The sequence below is a fragment of the Columba livia genome, chromosome 5 (genome assembly GCF_036013475.1).
Source record: "Columba livia isolate bColLiv1 breed racing homer chromosome 5, bColLiv1.pat.W.v2, whole genome shotgun sequence".
Taxonomy (NCBI): domain Eukaryota; kingdom Metazoa; phylum Chordata; class Aves; order Columbiformes; family Columbidae; genus Columba; species Columba livia.
The window spans coordinates 27,847,720-27,870,779 of record NC_088606.1 but is presented as its reverse complement, the minus strand read 5'-3'; the positions used below and the strand labels follow the sequence as shown (position 1 = coordinate 27,870,779).

Genomic DNA, 23,060 nt, shown 5'->3' with positions numbered 1-23,060 from the left:
AAGTTATGACTAATTTTTCGATGGATATGAGTTACTGGATTGTAGATAGGCTGGGGCTTCAGGATAGCAAGGATTGGAGAACCTGTTATTGTTGAATCCAGAAAGTCATGAAAGTGTGGTGTTCAAGGATCAGTGTTTTAGACAGCAGGAGCTGGAGAACTTGAGTTATTTTTGGAGTCCTACAGGTTCATTAAGATGGAGTGCTGGTGGAGATGAAGGGCTTCTTGGTAGCCTTTTGGGTATGCGCTGATGTTGGGCTACAGATGAGACTAGTGTAAGAGTGAATATCTAGGAGTTAAAATACTTGAAGCACTCACTCGGTATGAGTGCAGTTAGACCAGAGTAGTAGCTTAGAGATGGCATCAATAGGGACAAATGCATTACCTAGTCTGCAACAACACGGATCAAAAAACTTATAACTGTTGTTTGGTTATAGGATGGTCAGTGCTGAACAGGTTAGTTCTACAGGTTTTGCAGAACAGCAGTTTGGTGACTAAGTCCATTGTTGCCTCGTGGCTAATTTTTAGTTAGGGGAAGGGTATGGTTATTAGCTTGTGGATAAGGATAGGGTTAGCATTGCAATTAGAATTAAATACGCTGGTATCAAGCCTGAAGACACCTGAATCGTGAAGAGCCCTGTGCAGTCATAGATCTGTGAAAATGTGCAAAGATGAGACACAACATTTACATACAGATAGGGTTGAACAGCTTTCTTTTCTTTTTTTCTTTTTTTCAGTTCTCTGCTAAATACAGGCCACTGGCCTTGGTCAGATTAGGGTTAGTATTCAGTAGAGCAGAATCCTGCATCGCCTCGAGCGCCAGGTTTGCTGCTAGATCTTGTAACATCCACAAGGATGAAGGAGGGCTGGTCAGAGTGTGGCTCGGGACTAGCTGTGGGTTTGTTTCACTTGCAGTGTTTTGGCTAGAACTAGGGTTAGTTTGGGGGTAGGAAAGAACACTAGCCTCAGAGCTCAGTCCACTACTGAATCTTGTGTATCTGGTAAGCATTAAGACGGGTAATGGTTTATGGTGGGTGTTGAGACAATTGCAGTAGTGGATTGCCCAGAGTCTGATAGCACTGCAGCCTTTATCCTGCTTACTTTCTGTTCTCCTGTCTCCATTTAATTCAGGGTTGGTGATACACTCTTCTTGTGTTATGATCTGCTAGAGGGGAGGGAACTTCTGAGAGGAAGGAAAAGGAAGAGAAGAGGGGAGACCAAATGGGAAATGGGTGGTGAGAGACAAAGGCAGTTGAAATTTTTCTAAGGTTTCTCTTGCATCCTCCCTTACCCTAGAGGCTGCTGATAATGGAAGTAAACAGAAGCACATTGAGTCTTTTGGCAGGAGGATAAAAGACTAAGCTGCTTCCTTAGCAGCAAGAAATAGATCTGGATGAAAACATTATAAATTCAGCAGATATATCTTTCCCTCAATTACCTCAGTGTTAGAGTATCTTACCTGGGAGTGGGTCAGATATTCTGGGGTGGTCCATAGCCTTCCTTTTCTGGATTCGTATAGCAAGAAATGAGTTGGGACCTTGTTAGGGTCACTTGGTCTCCTTTGCTATCAATTGGTTGTGCAGCAAAATTAGGCCACCCTGCAATGAAAGAATGCTTCTTTCTTCCGGTCCTCTATCTAAACCTGGTTTTTGTCCTCTGCAGTCTTTTTAAACTTCAAATTTGTCATGTCTGTATTAGGAAATTATTCTAACATGGCACAATCTTCATATTCCAGTTAGTGCAATCAAATAAAAAAAAACAGGTTCTAATCTTATTTTTTTGCACACCAGCTGCTTGGTTAAAATACAATTGCTAACCGTAATTTATTTCCACTATATATCCTCTGAAGATTTTGCTGAGCAAAATATAAACATGGTTTGCTAATGCAGTGATTTTTCTCAGATCTGTATCTTCCTTACATTAGCTAGAACATAGAAGAAGAAATAGAATAAGTTGATAAAGTGTTTCTTTTTTCCTGTTCATTAGCTGATCACAGAGGCACACAGGACCATAAACATGAAGTCCGAACAGTAGCTGTTATCTAAAGAATTAAACTAATCTGAATTATCTAAGAAGCTAATTTTTAAATGAGGTTATTTTATCAGGAACTTCTTGGACACACAATCCTTTACTGGCAGGTCATGCATTCCACTAAGTAGAATCTTGAGAGATGTTTATGTAATGCAGACTGCATACACTACGATCCTCTTTTAAAAGTGTTCTCTGTCTCTGAATATTGCTAAGTTATTTGATAATACTTCTAAACTAAGATTAGTATGAGCACATGTTGATTTAAGACACTTTGAAATGTTACCTCTTGCAACTCAGGCATTATCGAATGTTCCTTTACCATTTGCTACTTCGGTCTATTACCAAAGGTCCTTCTAAGTTGAGGAGCTGATTTCCAACTGTGGTCAAAACTAGATTCTTCTAATGCTGCAGAGGCCTGTGTGGAATTGTCTAATATAGGTTTTCATTATAATTTATGATAATTAACATTGCTTAAAAAGTTATAATAATTGCAATTGATCTATCCAACACCTCATCTCTTAAGATTTGGTTAGATTGGTTTTAAAACACCATCAGTTTAAGCAGATGTTTTCATTATACTGCGATGGTCCTTTGAGTTGATACAGTTCCTCCATCAATCTGTAACATATAAGTGTACTTTTCTCCTACAATATGCATTGTTTCATCTTTCCATGCTAAATTTCTTAAGTATCTGTAAAATATTTCTTAAATACGGGAATTAGTACAGAACTTTGAAAGATACTGCTATTTTTTTTAGCATGACCCTTTGCTTGCTTTCTTCTGCCTTTTTTAAATGCTATAACTACTTCAGTGTTCTAGTAGCTTGTTATGAAGGCTTGTATCATGTTTTTTGGAAATTAATTAATGCCATCTGGTTCTATTTTACCTCCATTTTCATTGACACAAGGAAATAATTTTTAGAGATACTAGCTTGCAAAAGGTGGGCACATTAAACTCTATCAGATCATATTATTCTGGAGGGTTTGCACAATTTTAAGTGATTGGTTCAACCCTGTTACAGTGTACAGATGCTGGGTGCGTAGGTTTATAATTAGAATCATAGAATCTAGAAGCACCCTCCATGCTACAATGTCCTTTCAGGTAGTTGCAGACAGCGATAAGGTCTCCCCTCAGCCTCCTTCTCTCCAGGCTAAACAGCCCCAGTTCCCTCAGCTGTTCTTCATCAGACTTGTGCTCTAGGCCCTTCAGCAGCTTTGTTGCCCTCCTCTGCCCTCTCTCTAGTATTTCAATGTCCTTATTATGAGGGTGTCGTGCTTGAGACGGACAAATGACATAGACCAAGTTCTTCCAGGATGAAAGTAGTAGATGCCATTTATTGCCACAAGTGCATTTTTATACAGTTTTACCAATTCATGTGTCTCTTCACTATTGGTTACAAGTTACAGCAGTAATATCTCATTGGCTAATTTTGCTATCATCAATGTTACTCTTCTACTCCCTTCTCTCTCACGGGTACATCCTTAACATCTCCGGATACTCCTTTACTCCCATCTTTCTCACGGGTAGGCCTTCATATCTTCAAGGCCAATTTCTGTTCATATGCCCTCCGTCAGGGAATCCACAGACCCACCGTAGTCCCCCACATGAGGGGCCCAAAACTGAACACAGTATTCAAGATGGGGCCTCACCAGTGCTGAGTACAGTGGCACAATCACTTCTCTAGTCCTGCTGGCCACACTATTCCTGACACAAGCCAGGGTGCTGTTGGCCTTTTTGGCCACCTGGACACACTGCTGGTTCATATTCAGCCAGCTGTCAATCAACACCCCCAGATCCCTCTCTGCCAGGCACTTTCCAGCCACTCTTCCCCAGGCCTTTAGCACTGCCTGGGGTTGTTATGACCCAAGTGCAGGACCTGGCACTCAGCCTTCTTGAACCTCACAGAACTGGCCTCAGCCCATTGATCCAGCCTGTCTAGATCCCTCTATAGAGCCTTCCTACCCTCCAGCAGGTCAACATGCCCACCCAACTTGGTGTTTTCTGCAAACTTACTGATGGTGTATTCGATACCTTCATCCAGATGGTTGATAAAGAGATTAAACAGAACTGACCCCAATACTGAGCCCTGGGGAACACCACTCGTGACTGGCCGCCAACTGGATTTAACCCTGTTCACCACAGCTCTTGGGCCCGGCCCTCCAGCCAGTTCTTTACCCAGTGAAGCGTATGCCTGTTCAAGCCATGAGCAGCCAGTTTCTCCAGGAGGATGCTGTGGGAAACAGTTTCAAAGGCTTTACGAAAGTCCAAGTAGACAACATCCACAGCCTTCATCCACTAAGCAGGTTACCTTGTCATAGAAGCAGATCAGGTTAGTCAAGCAGGACCTGCCTTTCATAAACCCATGCTGACTGGACCTGATCGCGTGGTTGCCCCATACGTCATGGCTCGTAAGATGATCTGCTCCATAATGTTCCCCAGCACCAAGGTCAAACTGGCAAGCTTGTTCTCTGGATTGTTACTGGAAGTAGTAAATAGAGGTAGAACTTGTGGTACTATTCAGTCCCCCAGAACAGTTGCTATTTCTCTTGAGACTGCAAATATTAGTTAGCACAAGTGTTTGGTGGTGGTGAGATTTTTAAACTAGCATAACGCCTTACCATGCTGAAAGCAGTTCATTCCTGTCCCCTTTGGCTCTTGCAAGTGTGCCAGGAAAGAAGTGAGCGTTGCCCTGTGGTAAGCAAGGGACAAACGTTGGTGACAAAATAGTGTTTTGTTTTCTTGTGGGTGTTTAGATTTGCTTCAAACATTTGTACCAGCATAGCAGAGAAAGCAGCATGGGGGTATATCTGGCTGTCTGATGTTCATGTAGCATCCTTCCATATGGATATTGTGGACTCTCTGTAATTAAGTGCTAGTCTGCCTCACTCGGGATGCTGTCTTTTCTATGCAGTTCACGATGTCATTCCCCTGTCTTTCTGTAATGCCTGTTACATTGTATTTAAGCATTCACGTAAAACTTTTCCTGGTTTAGCATTCTGTTAGGCGGTTTGCCTTGAGATGAGAAGGTTCCAAAGTAGTGTTTTTAATTTTGAAAGCACCATGAATTCAAAATATTTATGCCTTTGCACGGCTTGTTTGCTTGTTTTAAAAGAAGGCTTGGTATGGTCCATTTCTATACTCTTGCACTTAGGATATGGCAGTCTTGCAAAGATGAGGGCATTTTTCTGTTGAGGACAGCAGCATAAACTGCTTGTTCTTCTCTCCATGTTCATTGTGCCTAGGAAGGACATTTCAGAATTGCGCTGCCTGGATGGTCAAGGTCCAGGTTTTGCACTGGGCTTGACTGACCCTCTGCTCTCTGATGTGGGCAGGCAGGAGCAAGTGCTGCGGCAGCACTGCCTGCTGTGACGGGGACTGCAAACAGGCAACGCGAAGCACATCTCAGCCAGGTTGTCAATGTACCTGTGAGTACCTTCCTGTTTATGAAGGTATCTCTAGAGGCTGCAGCTACAGGAGTTTGTGACTCCCAGATTATTTGTTAACTTTAGAAGCATGTAACGGAGGGTAAACAAATTGTTAGTAGAGTACATAGTGATACCATGCACAATACTCAGAAAGCCTTCCTGCTTAAGGGTTTGAGGGGGATTTCCAAGCTCTGAAACTGGGAGGGGAAACACTCAAACCCTTCAGGCACAGCAACAAACAGATTTAAGAGTGCTCCAACAGGGCGCCTTAAAAAAATTGGCAGGATTTCAGCTTGACAGCTGAATTTTACTTCTCACACTCTAATGCTCATTCCTGTGTTTTTCTTCTGATACCGAGAAACATTGCTGAAAACAAAGCAACCCCCATCACGCTGTATTTTATGAAACTGTTAATAAGTGAATGTTTTCACTTCTCTAAAAGCTGTTCTTCTGGTGTTGAAAAAAACTGTGTTTGATATTTAGGGTCGAGTTACAAAATAATTAAGTGTGGTGTAATATTTTGTTAATTAGAATTTGCTCTTTCCTTGCACTTGAGTATATTGTAATTCAATATGGAGAAGGAAGGACTGCTTTTTCTGTTGTACAAAGCCTAAACTCTTGTGAATGCTTCTGGAAACAATATGTGTTGAATACCATAGTTTTGCAATTTTGACTTTATTGTCTCACCACCATTCCTGGTGAGTGAGCATAAACTTTATGTTTAGAAGTGACAAGCAGCCTTTTCTGCAGTGATTTTAAATAGGTTTTGGTAGGGTGTTGTGCTTTCTTTGTTTTGTTTTTCTAAATTCCATGTGTTGGCATGAACATAACAGCCTTTCATGTATTTAAAAGTCCACTATGGATTCACTCATGTATCTCCTTTGTATGTTATATTACTTTGTTTTTTGGCATGTAGATCAATAGACATTTTGGATTGTTGGAGAATTTAAGCAATACCATTATTTTTATTTCTAGCTGCCAACGTACTTCCTGTTTAGATTTGAGGAGAAAAATGCCAAAGTGATCTGACCTTTCTGTGATCTGAAGCTTGTCATACCCTTAGATCTGTTACATACATGAAAATTATTTCGGAATGCTCATTTGAATTACTCTTATTGCTTTTATCGAAGGACATACTTGTTTAGCTATGGTTTCTTTGTATTGTAATGGTTATTTCTATGTTATGTTTAACATAGTAAATCTGTAAGTACTAACAATGAATTTCTCCCCTGATTTTTGTTGTGCTTTTGAGGCTTGTAGTCTGTCTTGTGCACTGAAATTGGAAGAAAAACATACCTTTCTGTTTATAAATTTATGTACAGAAGTTGAAATAACATTAATACTCTTTCAGAAAGCCCCCATTTTTCAGATTTATCACTATGGCTATTTCAAATTTTATTGGCTGTGTAAGCCAGAATTTTGAAGTCCGAGGTCACACTTTTAAAAATTATTTTTAAATGAATAGTTTAAAATAACAAAACCAATCTTTTTAATTTCTTTTTCAAACAATAGTTCCTATACGTCTGTTTTGTTAAAACCAACCTCTGTCTCTTGTTTTGCTGCAATACCCCAGCCTGAGAGATAAATCTCATAAAATGTGGTAGTTTCACAATCCAGTAAGTTGGCACAGTCAGTGCTACTGATGGAAACGGTGATCCCAGTAGTGTCACTTGCTGCCAGTCTCATTCCTGTTCCATGTCCTGGCTGAATTTTCATGCCAGGACAAACCTCTGTGCTCTGACCTGAGCAGGGGACTGGTGCAAGCTAGAGGCTGTGACAGTGGCTCGGTTCATCCACTTCGGTCTTTCTCCGTGTGCCAGCAAGGGGGCAAGGCTAGGAAGGAAAGGCTGAGGGAATGGAGAAGGTAGAAACACCTTATTCTGTGGCAGCACCAGTACATACCAGTATAAAATGCTGGTGAAACAGCATATGAGTCATCCACCTGGTGTGGAATACCAAAAAAATGTGAGACTGTTTTGTGCTGTTGCCGAGATATGAATGGACTTGAGCCACCCACACACTAGTGGTTAAACAAAAAATTATTTTAAATGTCTTTAAGTCTTCATGTCAAGATGCATTCCATCATGGGTTTGCTATGGCTGGCTCTTACTTCCGAATCCATTTAGTCAGTGTGGTGTCCATTTGCAAAGATAAGTTTATTCGTAGAAGGTGCGGTGAATCATTTCTAACGGTTGTGTAGTTGGCATCCCCCTATTTCCCCAGCTAGGAAATGACTGGGATCAGGTGGTTTTTTTTAAATTCCCTTTCCTTTTGTACGTGATGTGAAACAAGTTATGACTGGAGCCCCCCACGAGCAGCTGCTGTTTCACGCGTGTCCCTGCTGCCAGGGAAGGCTTGCGGGGAGGAACAGCCTTGCTGTATTGCAACACTTTCCTGCGGCTCCTGAGCGTTAAATAAACAATGCTCAATGTGTTCTTAAAGTTTTGTCTCTTCAGTTGCCAACTCTGTTGAAGTGAGTCAGAGTAGTGTTTCTGAGGCTGGGAGAATGGACTTCTCCTCAGAAACTTTGTGAGATTAGCCCAGTCAGAACAAGTTAGAAATCAGTGTAAGTTTTGCTGTGTTTGTTTTGGGGCTCTTAGAGAGAGATGTTTCACTGCTTGTTGACATGTTGAAGGGGTTAATCAGAAATGCAGGGGTTAATCAGAATGTCTGCAGAAAGTTTCCATGTAAACATTCCTGTGGCATTTGCAGGCCTCTATATAGACCATGTGTTATATTCTCTGTTTGAAAGGGAAAGCCTGAGTGAAGATCTCACTTCTTTTTGCCTAAACCCACCTTTGCATCATTGTGCTGCACTGATGGTTATTGTGTCTGGCTTCTCTCGATCAGCTGTACCCTAGCAGCAGCTGTGCTCTGCTTCATTTACTGCTTACAAAGAAATTTATTCTTACAGTTGGCTAGTGAGGGAAATATCTTTAGAGAATTGGGGGTGAATCATCTCTTTATTCCTTTGGCTGTAAGTTGGACCTGCATAAAATCCAGACAAATCCTGATCTTTGAAAAGACAGCGTCCTTTGAATTGTGTACTTTCTCTCTTATAGCATAAGTCTGTGTATATATGAATAACCTTTTGTACTGCATCTGGATGATCTAGCCTGCTATTTATTCCCAGGCGTCGCCCTTTTCCTTCCCTGTGTCCAGAGAGGATGGGAAGTATGGCGACTCAAAAACTGTCTCTCAGAGGAGCAGACCTGATTCTTCTCTGTGGTTCTTTATGTTGTTTGTTTGTTTTGTTTTGTTTGTTTGTTGTTTTTGTTTGCTTGGGTGTTGGTTGTTGTTTTTTTTCTGGAAAAGGAAAGGAGCGCTCCTGTGTTGCTGTGGGAATATGGATGGTGAGAAGAAGATGAACAGATCCTTGGGGATTTTCAGTCTATCTAAGGCTTTTTGCTGGAGTCTTCTGTATTTGGTGACATAAATTAAACCTGGTCATTCGTCTTCTGCACTTATTCTGCTGTTAACTCCTCATCTCCCTGTGTGGATAAGTCTCCTGTGGCAGCAAACTGTCTCTCCTTGTTTCGCACAGTCTACTGGAAGTGAGGCAAAACAACTGAGCAGATCGGGAAGTCTGGCAGGGACACACTATTGGGCATCTGCTGAGAACGGAGTAGGAGACACGGCCAGGAGGAGGAGGCTGGGAAGGGTCGGGTGGCCAAGGGGATGACACTGAAAAGGCTGCAGCTTCTCCCCAGCTCCAAAAGTCTACCCCAGAAAGCCAGGAGCTGGCTCCTGAGAGGCACTGAGCCTGTCCTAGTGCCTCTCAGCAGGACCCTCCAGGCAGCTCCTGCTCCACCTGCCCTGCTGGGAGAGGAGAAGGAGCCAAGCAAAGAGCGGACATGGAGGAGCACTGACCCACCAAACTCTTCTGCTGCTCCCGCACCTCGTGCTGTGCTGTTGCCTTGACAAAGCACTCCACTCTGTGAAAATCCATCTCTTAGGAACTGCCCTAGAACTATTACTCCACAGTGTTTGTTTTTTATTGAACTGACCCCTTGAAGACAAGAATGCATGTATCTTTTACTTTATAAAAATGTTTACTTGACTGTAACAGTGTTACTTCAAATAATGTTGGCAATTGTTGGCATTAGGAAAATAAAGCTCTATTGGATTGTTTACCATATGTTTTCATCTTCTTCCGCTTTCTTTTGTGTTTTCCATTTCCACTCATCTTTGTCTCAGAACTCTCCAATTTCACCTTCTTTTGGTCTCTGTGTGTTTTCCTTCTTTCTGTCTTTCCCACATTTCAGACAGCCATCCAGTAGTACAGTGATGACTCATCTGATTTTGCACCATGGAGAAGTCCACTGGATGGCATAAGCCCAGAAGTCAGAAATCCTTGTTGTTTGGTTTTGTATTTGTTTATCTTCCCTCTCCCTGCCATTGCCTTTGCTAGTGACTACCTTGCTGTGTCTTGGTGTCCCTGTCAGATAGCAATGTGAATATTTATTCATCTATGTAAAATACATTGAGATTGGGGCTGAGAGGCACAGGAAAACACTGCACAAATGCCAACAATTTCTTTTTGTTTGAGATGATAATTTTCTTGCCCAGCTTTTTGTACTTTCTCAATAACAACATTTATTTAATCCATGGGGAAAGGAAAGATAACATAAAAGGCAAGTGATTCTGGTGGTGTTGGACTGAGCCCTGTGTTGTCTGTGTTCTTGTCAGTGTGTGTTTGGCCAGTGCATCTCTGTTCACTTGGAAATTATGCCTGAAATTTTGACATCTGAGTGAGGCATCTTTATCTCACTTGGTTGGTTTGTACTCCTAATAAAGCAACCCCTTAATTTGTCGTAAGCATTCTGACTAGCTATGAAGTTGATGATCCTTTCTTACTGCCTGACAGCAGGACAAATACATTTTTTCTTTCACTCCTTTCTCCAAGGAACAATTGTATATGCTGTATAGGTTTTTGTTTGAGTGCTGAGGGGATGGTTTTTATTTAGACTTATATGTTGCCATATTGCTACGTGGGAGATTAAAAAAGTGCTTCTTGAATTTTTAACAGAAGGCATGAAATTTGAAATTGTTTTGAGTTCCTATGAAGGTTCATTTATAGCTTTGGATTGTGAAACCTTTGCTACTGATAAATAAGTCTTATTTTTTACTAGAAATGTCATTTATGAAACCAGGTCAGTGTCTACTTAGAACACTACATCTTTCCTCAAAAATGAAGGGAGAAATTCCTAAAGGTTTTTATTAAAGCTTTGTGTTCTGTTCTCCTATGCAATTTGAAGCCTAAAGCAATTGTGGCTTTCCTTCCGTTGGAAAAAACAGATGGATGCTGTTGGTTTGTGCATTATGTTTTTGACCTAGTAAAAAAGTTAATTGTTTTGCTACCCTGACACCTGTGTATTTCTCACAAATCAAGTCCCTTGTTGCTAAACAAAGATTTATTTAAATATTGACTAGCATTCAGAGATTTCAGAATTCTTACAGAGAAACTAAGTATGATGCTTATTTTACACTTGGAAATGTTAAGAATTAGTGATAGTGTCACAGTCTATTGGTTTTAAAAGTTGTTTTGTTTTGCAGCTGTTGCATAACTGACAATAGCATATATCTTTATAAAAGTGTACAGTTCAGATTATGGTTTTGAAAATCTGGATGACTGTAAAGTTTTGCTTTTCAGTTTTAATTTAAAATTATATTGGAAGTATCCACTGTAACACTATGGCTTTTAAAGATTCTCCTTGTCCTCTTCCTCTTCCTCTTCTTCTTCCTCTTCCTCTCTTCTCCCTTCTTTCTTCTCTCTCTCTTTTCTTTTTTCTTTTTTTTTGGTGTCTCAGTGAATATGCAAGTAAAGACGTTAAATGTAGCCTATGAAGGAAAAGTGAGAGATTTAGGCTTTGTTTCTTTTTTTAATAAAAAGTAAATTAAACTTCTTTCTGTTAAACTCAACGTATTATTCCGCTGTGTTTGTTTATTTATTTCAGGAATTTGAAGCCTTTCAAACATTTGTGGAAAATCGACTTCCCTTTGATATTGTTATTGATGGACTCAATGTTTCCCACATAAAACCCAGAAAGATGCAGTGTGAAAATGTAAGTGCTGGTTAAATATTCATTAAGGGGTTTGTGTACACTGATTGTAAACCAATGAGTGCCTCATTATTACTTATCCTCCTGAGAAACTGACCCAGCATTTTGGTAGCACGCTACAATGAGGTTCAAAGAGTTATCTAGACTTTGCAAATTAAAAATGATCAGTGGGAAGATGGTTCTTCTTACACGTTTGGCTGTATTAGCCATAAAAAATCCTATCTGATTGTCCTCATGTATGCAGTGCTCATAGTTACAGCTAAGGTGTCAATAACATCATTAGTGGGACATAAACTCTGTGAGCGTGTATGTTTTCATGGTAATAGGGATTTTGGGGAGCAGAGTAAATCTGCCATATAGAAAATCTAGTCTAATATAGTTATGCTGGTAGGAGTTCTTCTTCAAATAACCCCTAACTTAGTTCAGACCACATCCTGTACAAGTTTAAACTTTATTTCATTTTATTTCACTTCCTATTGCCTTAAGCATTTGATTCCTGTTCTTACAAGGGCAGCTCAGACTGGCTACAGTTCTTACCACTTGGTGATTTGTAGAAGGATAATCCTGCTTTTTTACCAATACCTGGTTTAGAGAATTCTTGGTATTCCCTTTTAGCATTTCACTAACAAATAGCTTAAGTTGCTTTTTTTGTCAAGCAATCATTTATTTTAAATTAGGAATAATAAAGTAGCTATTCACATATATTCCAAAGCCAGAATTTACATTTTCACAGTCTTGAAATTAAAACTAAGTTGTAAATTAGCTTGATAATAAAGGAAGTAATTTACTTCTAGTAATTACAAGAAATATGTTTTTGTTCTAAGAACTGCTTTAAAACTATTCTTAAGAAGCAGGATATGCTTTCATATATGTAGATAAAAGCATCTGACCCAGGGAGATTAGATAAACTTGCTGAAAGATGTTTGAGAGCGGCAGTGAAGTTTCATGAGATATGGGCTCATGAAGAGGTACTTTCCTCACTGTGAAAACAGAAAAGGAAGATTACAAGTTGTCTGGATGGGATCAGGGAGGAAACGTTGGTTGTCTGAGAAGAATCTCAGGCAGCATGTAGTGGCACAATGTTTTAAGATCTAGAAAGACAGATTTATGCTGCCAAAGAGGGGAAAGAGAAACTAATGTCCTTCCTCAGTGATTGTCTGTCCCAGTGCAGCAGCCCTGATTGGGATCCCAAATGGTCTGTGCAAGCTGGAGGCAATGGAGCACAGAGCCGGACTGATGGTTAAATACTGCTGGTTTCTGATCAGAAATCTTACTAGGAGGTATTAGCATGCTGAGCAGCATAGTTTGCCTTTGAGTTCTTCCTTAGCTCCTGCTGTATTCAGAGGATTTCGGGGTCCATGATGCCAGGGAGCTTCAGAAGGGCTGTATGGAAGCATCAGCTTTCCATTTAGGTTGTTCCATATATGCACAGGTCAGATCTCTCTTGAATCCCAGGTATTTACAGACTAGAAGGATTTTTAGGAAGATCTGCCTTCCCTTCCTGCACAACAGAGCAGTAACTTGGGCTCACCCAATCTTACCTCCAGAAGAAGATTCTCTTAGCTAAAATTTACTTGTTCTCTGAGCTATGTTGTTGTTATTTTGTCATGCACAAAAAATGTTAATAATTGGAGCTTCCGCTAGCCAGCCTTTTGCTGCTCCTGTTATCTGGATCCCGTTCTTGAGCGTGTGGAGTCATTACATGAGGTAGGATGGACATGCTTGTTACTCCTGCCTTATACTTGTAGATATTCACTGGCTGAGTAGTCCCTTTTTTTGGCATGAGAAGTGTGTATTTGCATTCTAAGCAACAAAATAGCTCCTTCACAGACCAAAAGAAATACTCTTTCAGACCTATGAACTACTAAAGACTTTTTCCTGTATTGAGCCTCTCTACTAATTGAAATACTTTAAAAATTATGTTTTATTATAGATGTCTTTATACAAGATTACAGTATTAACTATTCAGTTTACATTTTTTTTCCAAACGGAAACATTGTTTAAATGCGAGTTTGTGCTAGATGCTAGCAAATTCTGGTTTATTTCTTTGTGACTCCTGTGCTGTAACATGACAGGAAGGGACTGTATCTTTGTTCTTATTTTGGATAATTCTGACAAGAAGCATGTATTCTTGTTTTTCTTTTTTTTTTCAAGACTGATAAAAACAGAAAGGGAAAAACAAAAAACAAACAAAAAACCACAAAGCAGAGCAATCTTTTCTTCTGTCTCCAGACCTTTCTTCCAGATGAGGGAAGAAGGCCACAGGAATCTCTGCATGTGTTGCTTCCCTGGTTACTGCTGTTGCTGCCGAGCAGTTGCCCATCTGTGCAAGTGCACTCTCTGAACACTCTCCGCTGTCCTTTGAGGGCTGGCACTGCCACCAGACGTCCCCTTTTGGAGGCTGCTGTCCTCACGCCAGAGGCAGATGAATAGAAAAAGTGGAGTGGCAGGTCTGGGGCGTTCACAGCCTGCTTTGTTAAACCCTTCAAAGTACATAGGGAAACATAGTGTGGAATTGAGAGGTTGGAGAGGAGAAATAAATGAAAGAGAAGCTGGAGACAGAGCACGAAGGATGGAAAAAAGCCAAGAGTGAAGGCCGCTGAAGTGACACTGTTTGGCCAGGACAGGGGGCTGGCGCATGTTGAAGGGAGACACGCTGTGACTCGTTAGTGACCTCTTCTGTTCGACTTGAGAGGTCATAACAGAGGAGCAGTGTTTCCAAGGGCCTGTGTTAGAAGCTGCCCAACCTGTGTTTTACTTGTCAAAAAGCTAAATTATTCTAAGTCTCTAAAGTTCCGCTAAAGACCAACTCTACCAAACTCTTATTCATATGATTGAAATAAGAAAACATTGATAAAATATTCCCTACTTTTTCAAACACCCTAACATTTTGTAATTCCATTTAGGCATTCCTTGGGCATCTTGGGAAGGGGCTGGGTTGTGTGGATAAGGCATGAGTACCTTGAGGGATGAGAGGAGAAGGAAAAAAAAGCAGAAGTTGAAAGAATGATTTTTACTCATTTAATCCTCGAAGTGTTCTGACATTCTGGAAAACTAGATATGTAACTTCCAGTAGCCCCAGGCAACTTCTGTCCTCACAGCCAGCATGCACTTAGCAGATCATGATGAATATTATTGACTTGGCAGATTTACAGGAATATTCTATGGCAATTTCTCTAGTATATGATCCTGTTGGTTTGTAATTACAATCCCCTTTTTTCCCAGGTTGGTTTTATACCAGCTCTACTTCCTGGTACAAATCATCACATGGCTTCATCAATTACTGACAAAAAGAGGAGGTAGCACAAGGGTGGGAATAAAGATTTTTGAGGGCTAGAGAATGGTAAGATTACCTGATTTGAAGGCACTGCACACACAGTGACTGCAAAACTGCAACGCTGGACATTAGCCAGCACCTCTTTTCAACCCTTTTGCTTCCTTACTGCAGTGTTTTAAATTAGACATTAAAGTTGACTTGTAATTAAAAGATATCGAGTGGAAATTATTTTTGCTATGTAATCCAGACAATAGAAACAAACACCATAAAATGTAAAATCATTCAGTCTTTTAATTTTTTTTTTTCATTTTTCTGCTGTTTAAGACTGTACGTGATACATATTTGCCTTGATGAGTCAGTCACTGTACTGCAAACGTGGTAGTTTATAAACTGAGATATCCTTGTAGTTTAAGTAAGCAAAGTTGATTCAGGCTGTATCATGACATTGAGGAAATCCTCCAGATGTATCTAATTACATAAATTCTTAGCCAGCACAATGACATTTGATACTCCCTGTCCTTTGCTGCCGTAACTCCCCATAGTGCCCCACCTTTCACCTTCTAAAGATCAAGAAAGGGAATTTCCACACGCTAATTGTCCAGTTCTCTTATTAAACACAAACTCTTACATAATTCTTTAATGTACTTTATCCTGTTTATCACCCTTTTTTGTAGAAGTGTTCCTTGGAAGAGAGGGGGAATCCAAGTGCAAGCAGGATGTTGAGGCTCTGGAGCATCTGGCTTTGCTTGTGAGAGGGGACTAAGTAACTACAAAGAGCTGAGCTCCAGCTCTGCCCAGAGTGAAGGGCCGGGGTGGGGGCAAGAGAGGGGTGAGGGAGCACGCACAGTTTAAAGAGTACTTTGCTATTTTTAATGTACACTGAGATTGGTATATAGTAAATGAGGTATGCAGCCAGCTCCCTTTTTGGCTGTGTCCAGCTGGTGTTAGATGTAACCGAAGATATATTTCAAGTGTGTGTTGGATCAAAGCTAACTCACAAATCCTTCTTCAAACAGTTTGGTAGTTGGGATCAGCTCTGCCCTAACTTTACCCTCTCTAATCTCTGTATTGAACTCGGACATCTAAAAGATTGATAAAATAGTTCCAGATTGAGCTCCTTGAGGCTGACAGTGCACAAAGGAACAGTTTTTGCTCTTGGCAGATAGTTCAAAGTGGTTACTCCCAAACTTAATCAGCATTTCAGTAAATGGCCTACATACGTTCAGATAATTCCCCTGTAAACTTCAGTGGGTCTGTACAACAGCTGAGAAAGCTAGATCCTTGCTGTTCCACTCCCATCCCATCCTGGTCTGGTGGCAGCAGCTGGCATGTCACCGTGGTCACACCTGCCTGCAGTTGCAGTCTGCTCCTGCCAGCAAAGCCACCAGCCCTGCCCCCTGCACCTCCTGCACTCTCAGGCTGCACAAAGCCCAGCCTGGGACTGCTGTAGCCAGGGTGCTCTGTGACAGGTGGAGGGGACAGGACATCCCTTGCAGCCAATTCTAGTCTGTTCCAGGGGAAAAGCAGCAGCCTTGTTGGGTGGAGGCTGCTCTCTGAATTGGGAAAGGGTTCTTTGGCTAAATTAATTATGCGGTCACAAGTAGCATAGAAATCATGTGTAAACAGATTATTGCATTTTGGTTTTCTATTTGTTAAATATTGTTAAAATAATATTTATCCAGGGGACTCAAAGTTTAATATTCCAATTTTAGTTACTCTAGCGTTCTGTAGTAGTTATTCCTGGACTCTCTGCCTTCTTTACCAGTATGGTAAAGAGTGGGTAGGGAGATGTTGCAGCCTCAGAGGGAAAGCTGGGAGAAAAAGGTTTCACCAGGACAAGGGAGAACACCAGGATGTAGGATACTTGTCTTCAGGAAAATGGTGAACAATCTTGTTAAATTTTTGAAAAAAAGTCCAACTGTAGCCACATAATTGAAGAACCTTAATGAATTACACTTTGCAAATTCAGCTCAGAACCATCATTTTGGTATGTGCTTTATTCACATTTTCAAGGCTTGTTTTCCAAATATCAAGACAAATATCAAGACAAAAGTAATATCTCTTAAAATGAAGTTGAAGTTAAAAAAGAAGAAAACAGCGAAAAAGCAGGTCACCTACAACCCATCATTCTCTTGCATTAGTAACCCAAATCAACTTTGAAGCCTCATTTCGTTTCTTTGAAATCTCTTTTCTTGTGCCTATAAATCCTCTATGATTAAAAAAGTGGGAAAAAAAGTATCAGAGCTTATAGTGTTTGGGCAAAACAGTAAATAAAACTTCTTCTTCTGAGTCTTGCTTTCTGAAAATTACCTCAAGGCCGTGAAACACCCAAAGAAATTAACACCTGTGCATACATTAATAGTTGACAAATAAATGTACTAATATGCTCAGGTTTTCATGTGGTATTTTTTCCTGGCCTTCAAGTCTGTCTTAACTGTGCAACATGCATGTAAGAGATCAACTACACAATTAGTGAGACAGTGATACTTGATACAAAATATAAGCTCTACTGTAAGAGCAGTCCTGCAAAACAAACAGTTACTAATAAATTTGACCCCCCAAGAAAAAGTCATGCATAGAAGAGATTTTTTTTATTCTTTGACTCATTTGGCAGCATCTGTGATTTGTTCAAGTACTTTGCTGTCTGTAAATGAAGCAAGAATTAAGTAGATCCATGAGTCATTCTCTGTTCAGAATCAATACATCCAACAGAGGTCTTATTTGTCATACTGTGACAGTTCATTAATTCTTCCTCCTACCAATTCTTGTCTTACCACTCAACAAAGCAGTCAGAAATGTGTTTGTTCATTTGCTCCCAGCATTTTCCATCCTTTTTTTTTTTTTTTCCCCAATCTTCTAATGGTAGTCCAAGTTTGCATTTCTACTATAATGAAACATTTGTCCTATTGCTCAAGATTGGAGAGGTTTCTGGCTTTGCAACATGTGTTTCATTCTTTAGACCTGTACTTTTCCTTTAAGTATTGCACAAATCATAAAGATGATTTTTTTTGGTACTTTCACTGAAAAATCACATTCAGCCTCTGTGTAACATGATCTTAGAAGAGAAAGGAGCTCAAGCACTAAGGAATACCCTTGAAACTTCACCTATTCTTGGTGTTAGAGATGTGTGACTGGCACATTGAGCATTGCATTCAGCTCTCATCAGTTAATTTCTGGGGTTCCTTGAATATCTCAGACTGAGTCAAGTTCTTCTCCAAAGCCTCATGTAAGAGATTGATATTGATATGCTGAAATCTTCCCACTCACCTCCTATATTGGGGCCATCCTAAAACAGAATAGATCAAGCTCAAAAATTTCGATCACCAGATGCAAAGGAGCAAGGCTGCTCAGCTTCTTGGGAGAGGTGAAGGAGATGACTTGTTTGCCTGTGAAACCTGGGGGAAAGGCCTGGTCGGCAGGAATTCCTTCTCTCCTCGCAGTTGTTCTGAAACCTGACATTTTCCATTTGTGGCTAAAAAAAAAGTGAAGGGGCATTTAACATATTCAACCAATCCACAGTGAGTGAAGGTGTATTGGACGTGAGTGTGTCAGAGGTTCTAGAAGTCCTCCTGCAAGTGGTTGGCACGTGTGCTCCCACCGAGAAAACCCGGGTGTTGACCATGTACCGTGAGCCACCAAGTTTGGCCCTTCCCGTAGGGGTGTGCTCCGAAGTCCTTTGCTGCTTCTGCGGCACTGGGAGGGGAGAGTAGGAGGTAGACAGGACTTCTTAAGAAAGGAAATAAAAAGTCAGACTGGTTGCCTGTGGATCTGGGGAAAGTTTCTTAAATTTTTTTTAGTTTCCCAACGTTGTGAAATGAAGGGGAGACCTGGCAGGTTTCCCTGATGAAATGCCTCAACAGTTGACTCTAAGCAACTATTTTTCCTTTCAGAGGTTTCCAGTCTGATTTTGCATTTTGTGGTGAGAAGAATAGAGCAGCAGAAACTGAACATGTTATAAAATCTGACTATCAGGCATTTGGACAACTTTTCCCTGTTGTTTCCTCCCAAAGTCAGATAATTCCTGGTGTTGCCTCCCCTTACTATTTGCAACCTCATTGCTGGCTATAAAACTGAATAAACCCCATGTGATTAATTAGTGATCTCGATCAGTTTCTGTCTGGTATTTATAATTTCTGCCTTTGTATTTGGTGATAGCAGCAAATCGAAAGGTAAGTACAGGAGCACCCAAGCACTCCTGTTTTTTTTAATGAGGGGAATTGCATCATATCTTTCGTAACAATAATTCTTCTAATCACTAGGAGTACAAGCCTGCAATTCAGCAGAGCAGAATGAACATGCCTTGATGATTCATGTCCCAGTGAACATGGTAACTGTAGCAACAGGTTGTTTGTTGTATGTTACAGAGAAGCCCTGCTAAACTCTGGGTGATGAAGTCCAATGAAGGTGTCTTGTGAACTGCATGAGCTTCAGTCTTGCTGTTTTCACTTCTCCCTTAGAAACCACAAGATGAGTTTCTTTGGGCAGCCCAACTGATTCACCTAATCATGGAATTGTTATCAGTGTGGCAATAAGAGCTGTGCTGGGCCTCCAAATCGGAAACGTGGTCTTTAGGGAACTGAATGGAAAGTCTCCATAATAGCGAGAGACTATAGTGCTATTAAGATAGGGGAAGCAGGCCAGAAAATGTGAATGTTGAGTTAACATAGGCCAGTTCTGTAGAAGAATAAATATTAGATTTGAGCCTGAGAAATACTGGTTTTTAGTGTCACCCTAAAGATAATGTAGATAAAATCCTCAGAACAACGATTGCATTCATTTATGTACGTCTGGATTTATTTCTACATTTTGAAAAGCAATCAATTTTTGGTTCATATTTGGCTTTTATATCCAATATACTATTTTTTAGTAAAACTAGGAAAGAAAACGTATTTGGAAGCTGTGTTATCTGAAGGAGAGAAAGTACAATGAAACAAAAGCGTGAACTGAATTTGGATTTGCTTACGAAGTTATGAAAGCCTAAATTACTCCCATGGATTTCAGTATATTGGCCTGCTGATTAATGGTCCAGTATCCATTAAACTGCATTTGATGTTTTTTCTCTAGTTGTATTCTACTTGTAGAGCAAGAGTGGAAGAGACATTTATATATAGGTAATTAAATATATTTAAATTGAGGTTATAAAATTATTATAACCTGCAGCAAAGCTTACAACCAAACTAAAAGTGATTTTATTTTTCTAATCCTAGACTTGTAGAAAGTTGAGAACAATTGTCGACCGCTTTTAGCCTTAAGTCTCTTTATAAACTGATTGTTTCATATTGTCTGGAATATGGAAATGGGAACTCCTGTTTGAATCTAGGAGACCAGTTTCACCAGAACTAAAGTTCCATGCAGGGAACATGATCACTTTGGCGGTATACTTGCTTCAAATCAGTTCACAAGATTTTCTCCTTCAAACTGAACTTCTGAAAAATTCTAAGAACTCTTCTTATCGAAAATACTGTTGCCCATTTCAGGTGACCTCTTGCATCAAACACTTATTAAGAAAACTTCACCTTTTTCCAGTACTGATTTTGTACATCAGGTACAGAGGTGACAGGCAAAGGACTGTCCCTCTTCTGTCTTTTACTTATTCTATTTATAGGAATGTTTGCGCAGTTCCTCCAAACAGAGAAGGGAGAAGAAGGCAGGGCAAAAAAAAAGTAAAAATAAAATTCAGACTTATGCTGTGATCTATGGTCTGAATCTAAATTACATCAAATTAGATTAAACCTATATATTTACCTGTAAAGAGTAGGTCTCATTCAAATACTTGTCACTTCTCTGTAGGCTGCTACCAGAACTATGCCATAAGTGGAGTCAGTTTCTAGAAATGATAAGAAAAATTATATCCTCTTTGCTATTAAAAAGATAAGAGCATTGTGTTGTTTCAAACCACAGTGTCTAACCTGTCTAATCAAGACAGAGGTCAGAAGTGGAGTGGACGATCCTAGGGTCTCTTCCAACCAAAATGATTCTATGATGATTCTGGTTGTTACAGTCTCCCAGATTGCGTTGCTGATTTAGGAACTTCTCAGTGAAGAAGTTACATCCTGACTAGCACGTTTAATTGCCATCGATGGAGTTTTCTTTGATTAATGTATTTAATTACCTTTCCAGCTTATCTTTGCCTTTGGTTTTCAAGCCATCCTGGCGCAATGAGTCTTGAAGGATCTGATAATGCATGTGCTTTTGTTTGTTTTAAACCTGTTGTCTCTTAGTTTTGTATGATGGCCTCTGCTGCTTGTGCTGAGAAATAGTGAATAGTCCCCATTAGCACTTTCCAGCTAACTTGCCATTTTACAGACCTTTTCAAATAACTAGCATGTATTCTTTTTGTAAATTGTCTGGAATAAAAAAATTACATACAATTATGCAAGATAGGTATCACACAGATTTTTGTTTCTTTTTCATTTTTAACTACATTCCTTTTCTGATAGGATCTTTGTTCTACTTGGGTGTGTATGATGATATTCAGGGCTACAGTTGGGCTAAAGAGCAGACCCCTCCAGTTGGACTCAGGACACCAGCATTTTAATGTGTAATGGTTGATCTCCTGCGTGACTGTGAGCAGTTCAGTTTGAAGTATCCTGGTCTTGCAGGTTACCTGTAGTTAATGTAACAAATCAAAGTTTCCTGTGGATTTTAAACTGTTTTTAAAAATGTATTCTTATTTGTCGTAGAATAAAAATACATTTTTTTTTTTAAAAAAAAGATAATTAATTTCACCTCAGAAAGGTTTGGGAGTTGTCGTGTGCCACTGCAGCAATGTGTTGCAGTCTCCATGGCTGATGGCTGGTGTGGCTCTGCGGTGGCTGAATTACAACACAGCAACAGAGAGAGCAGGAGCACGGAGCAGTGACTGGGCATCATCTGCCTGAATCCCCACCACCAATGCAATCCAAACACCATCTGGAATAGTACAAAATGTGAAATGCCTAGAAGCCTTGCAAGCATGTCTATTAATGGTTCTAATCAGACCTGATCTATGCATACAAAATGTAATTAAGCTATTATCATACATGCTGGGACTTGTACATTATTTTGCTTCTTCTTGTCATGTGAGGAACAGCAGTGATACAGTGAGAATACCAGTACCAAGAACATAATATGAAAGCTATGGATACCTTTGCTGCTGCTGTTCTTCAAATTTTCAGGAAAAAAACCCCAACCCACAGGCTGATTTCTAGCACAGGCAATGCTAGTCTGCAAGGGCTCTTCCTTTGTCATATAGAAAGAACTCTGGGAAATAAGGGGATTTTGGGGATTTCTTCTAGAAAAGTCATAGCAATGTGACCCAAGCTGAAATAAACTGCAGAGAAGGTCTTGAGTTGCAGTTTCTCATCTTGTATGTGCTGGGTCACCTCATGTGCACATCATGCTGGTGCAGCAGGTCAGTGGTCACTGCTGCAGGGTGGATACGGTCATCCCTGTCTCCATGTGTGAAGCAAGAAAACTTTCCTTGGTACTTCCAGAAACTCTCAGCATTTTTCCTTATTTGCTTCTTAACCTGATGTCCCCTGTTGCCTACATGATTTAACATTGTTTTTAGATCTTCTGGATTTTTATTTTTCTAAATAATAGAGAATGAAGTGAAAACTGAAGACTGTATATACGTATTTACTTATTAGTAGCCATGGTGCTTTTATACAATACAAATCTTGACTCCCCATCCTCCTAGAAAGATGCCTACCTCAAGATCTTAAAAATACGTCATTGAAAAACATTAGATAAAGAAATAACCAGATAAAGCATTGTTTGTGTTAGAGTTCTCCTTTTTATGTGCATCTCCATCAAATAATCATTCATATTCTTTGTACTATAACTATTATTTCCAAAAATTAATTTTTAAATCCCTTTGAATGCTTGATCTCTGGCATTGTACCTACTGCCGTGTCTCATTGGTAGGAAAGCTTCCTCTTTTTGAGAAATTCTCTATTTCAAATCGTTTACATGTTTCATACTAATCTTTGTAAGTATCTGCTGGTTTTTCCTTCCACGCAGGGATACTAGCTTGTGATGCTGTTTTTTCGGGATTTATTATTCACCATTCAGTTCTTTAATGATCCAAATAGTTCTTCTCACAGTTCTAGCTGGAAATATGTGTTAAAGTTATAATGAGTCGGGTGAGTCAGAAGCTAAAGAGGTTGTCAAAATTATATAAACATCATAAACTCTATTTTCCAACCAATTTTATGAATTATTAACTGATACTTCTGTCTGATTTTTCCAAATAATTTCTACCATTTCCAGCTGCCGCATTGTC

The 23,060-nt window shown here is 39.9% G+C and overlaps 1 protein-coding gene across 4 annotated transcripts in view; it reads left to right on the top strand.

The window, feature by feature from the left end:
• Positions 1 to 23,060, top strand: part of PRORP (protein only RNase P catalytic subunit) — a 53,568-nt gene that overhangs the window by 14,124 nt on the left and 16,384 nt on the right. For 3 of the 4 annotated variants that reach the window (XM_065064061.1, XM_065064062.1, XM_005502316.3), the window contains one exon: positions 11,413 to 11,520. In XM_065064061.1, coding sequence (XP_064920133.1) covers positions 11,413 to 11,520 — 108 coding nt within the window. Of the gene's footprint in view, positions 1 to 11,412; positions 11,521 to 13,749; positions 14,142 to 23,060 lie in introns of those variants that run through there. The other variant, XM_065064063.1, reaches the window with a different exon arrangement.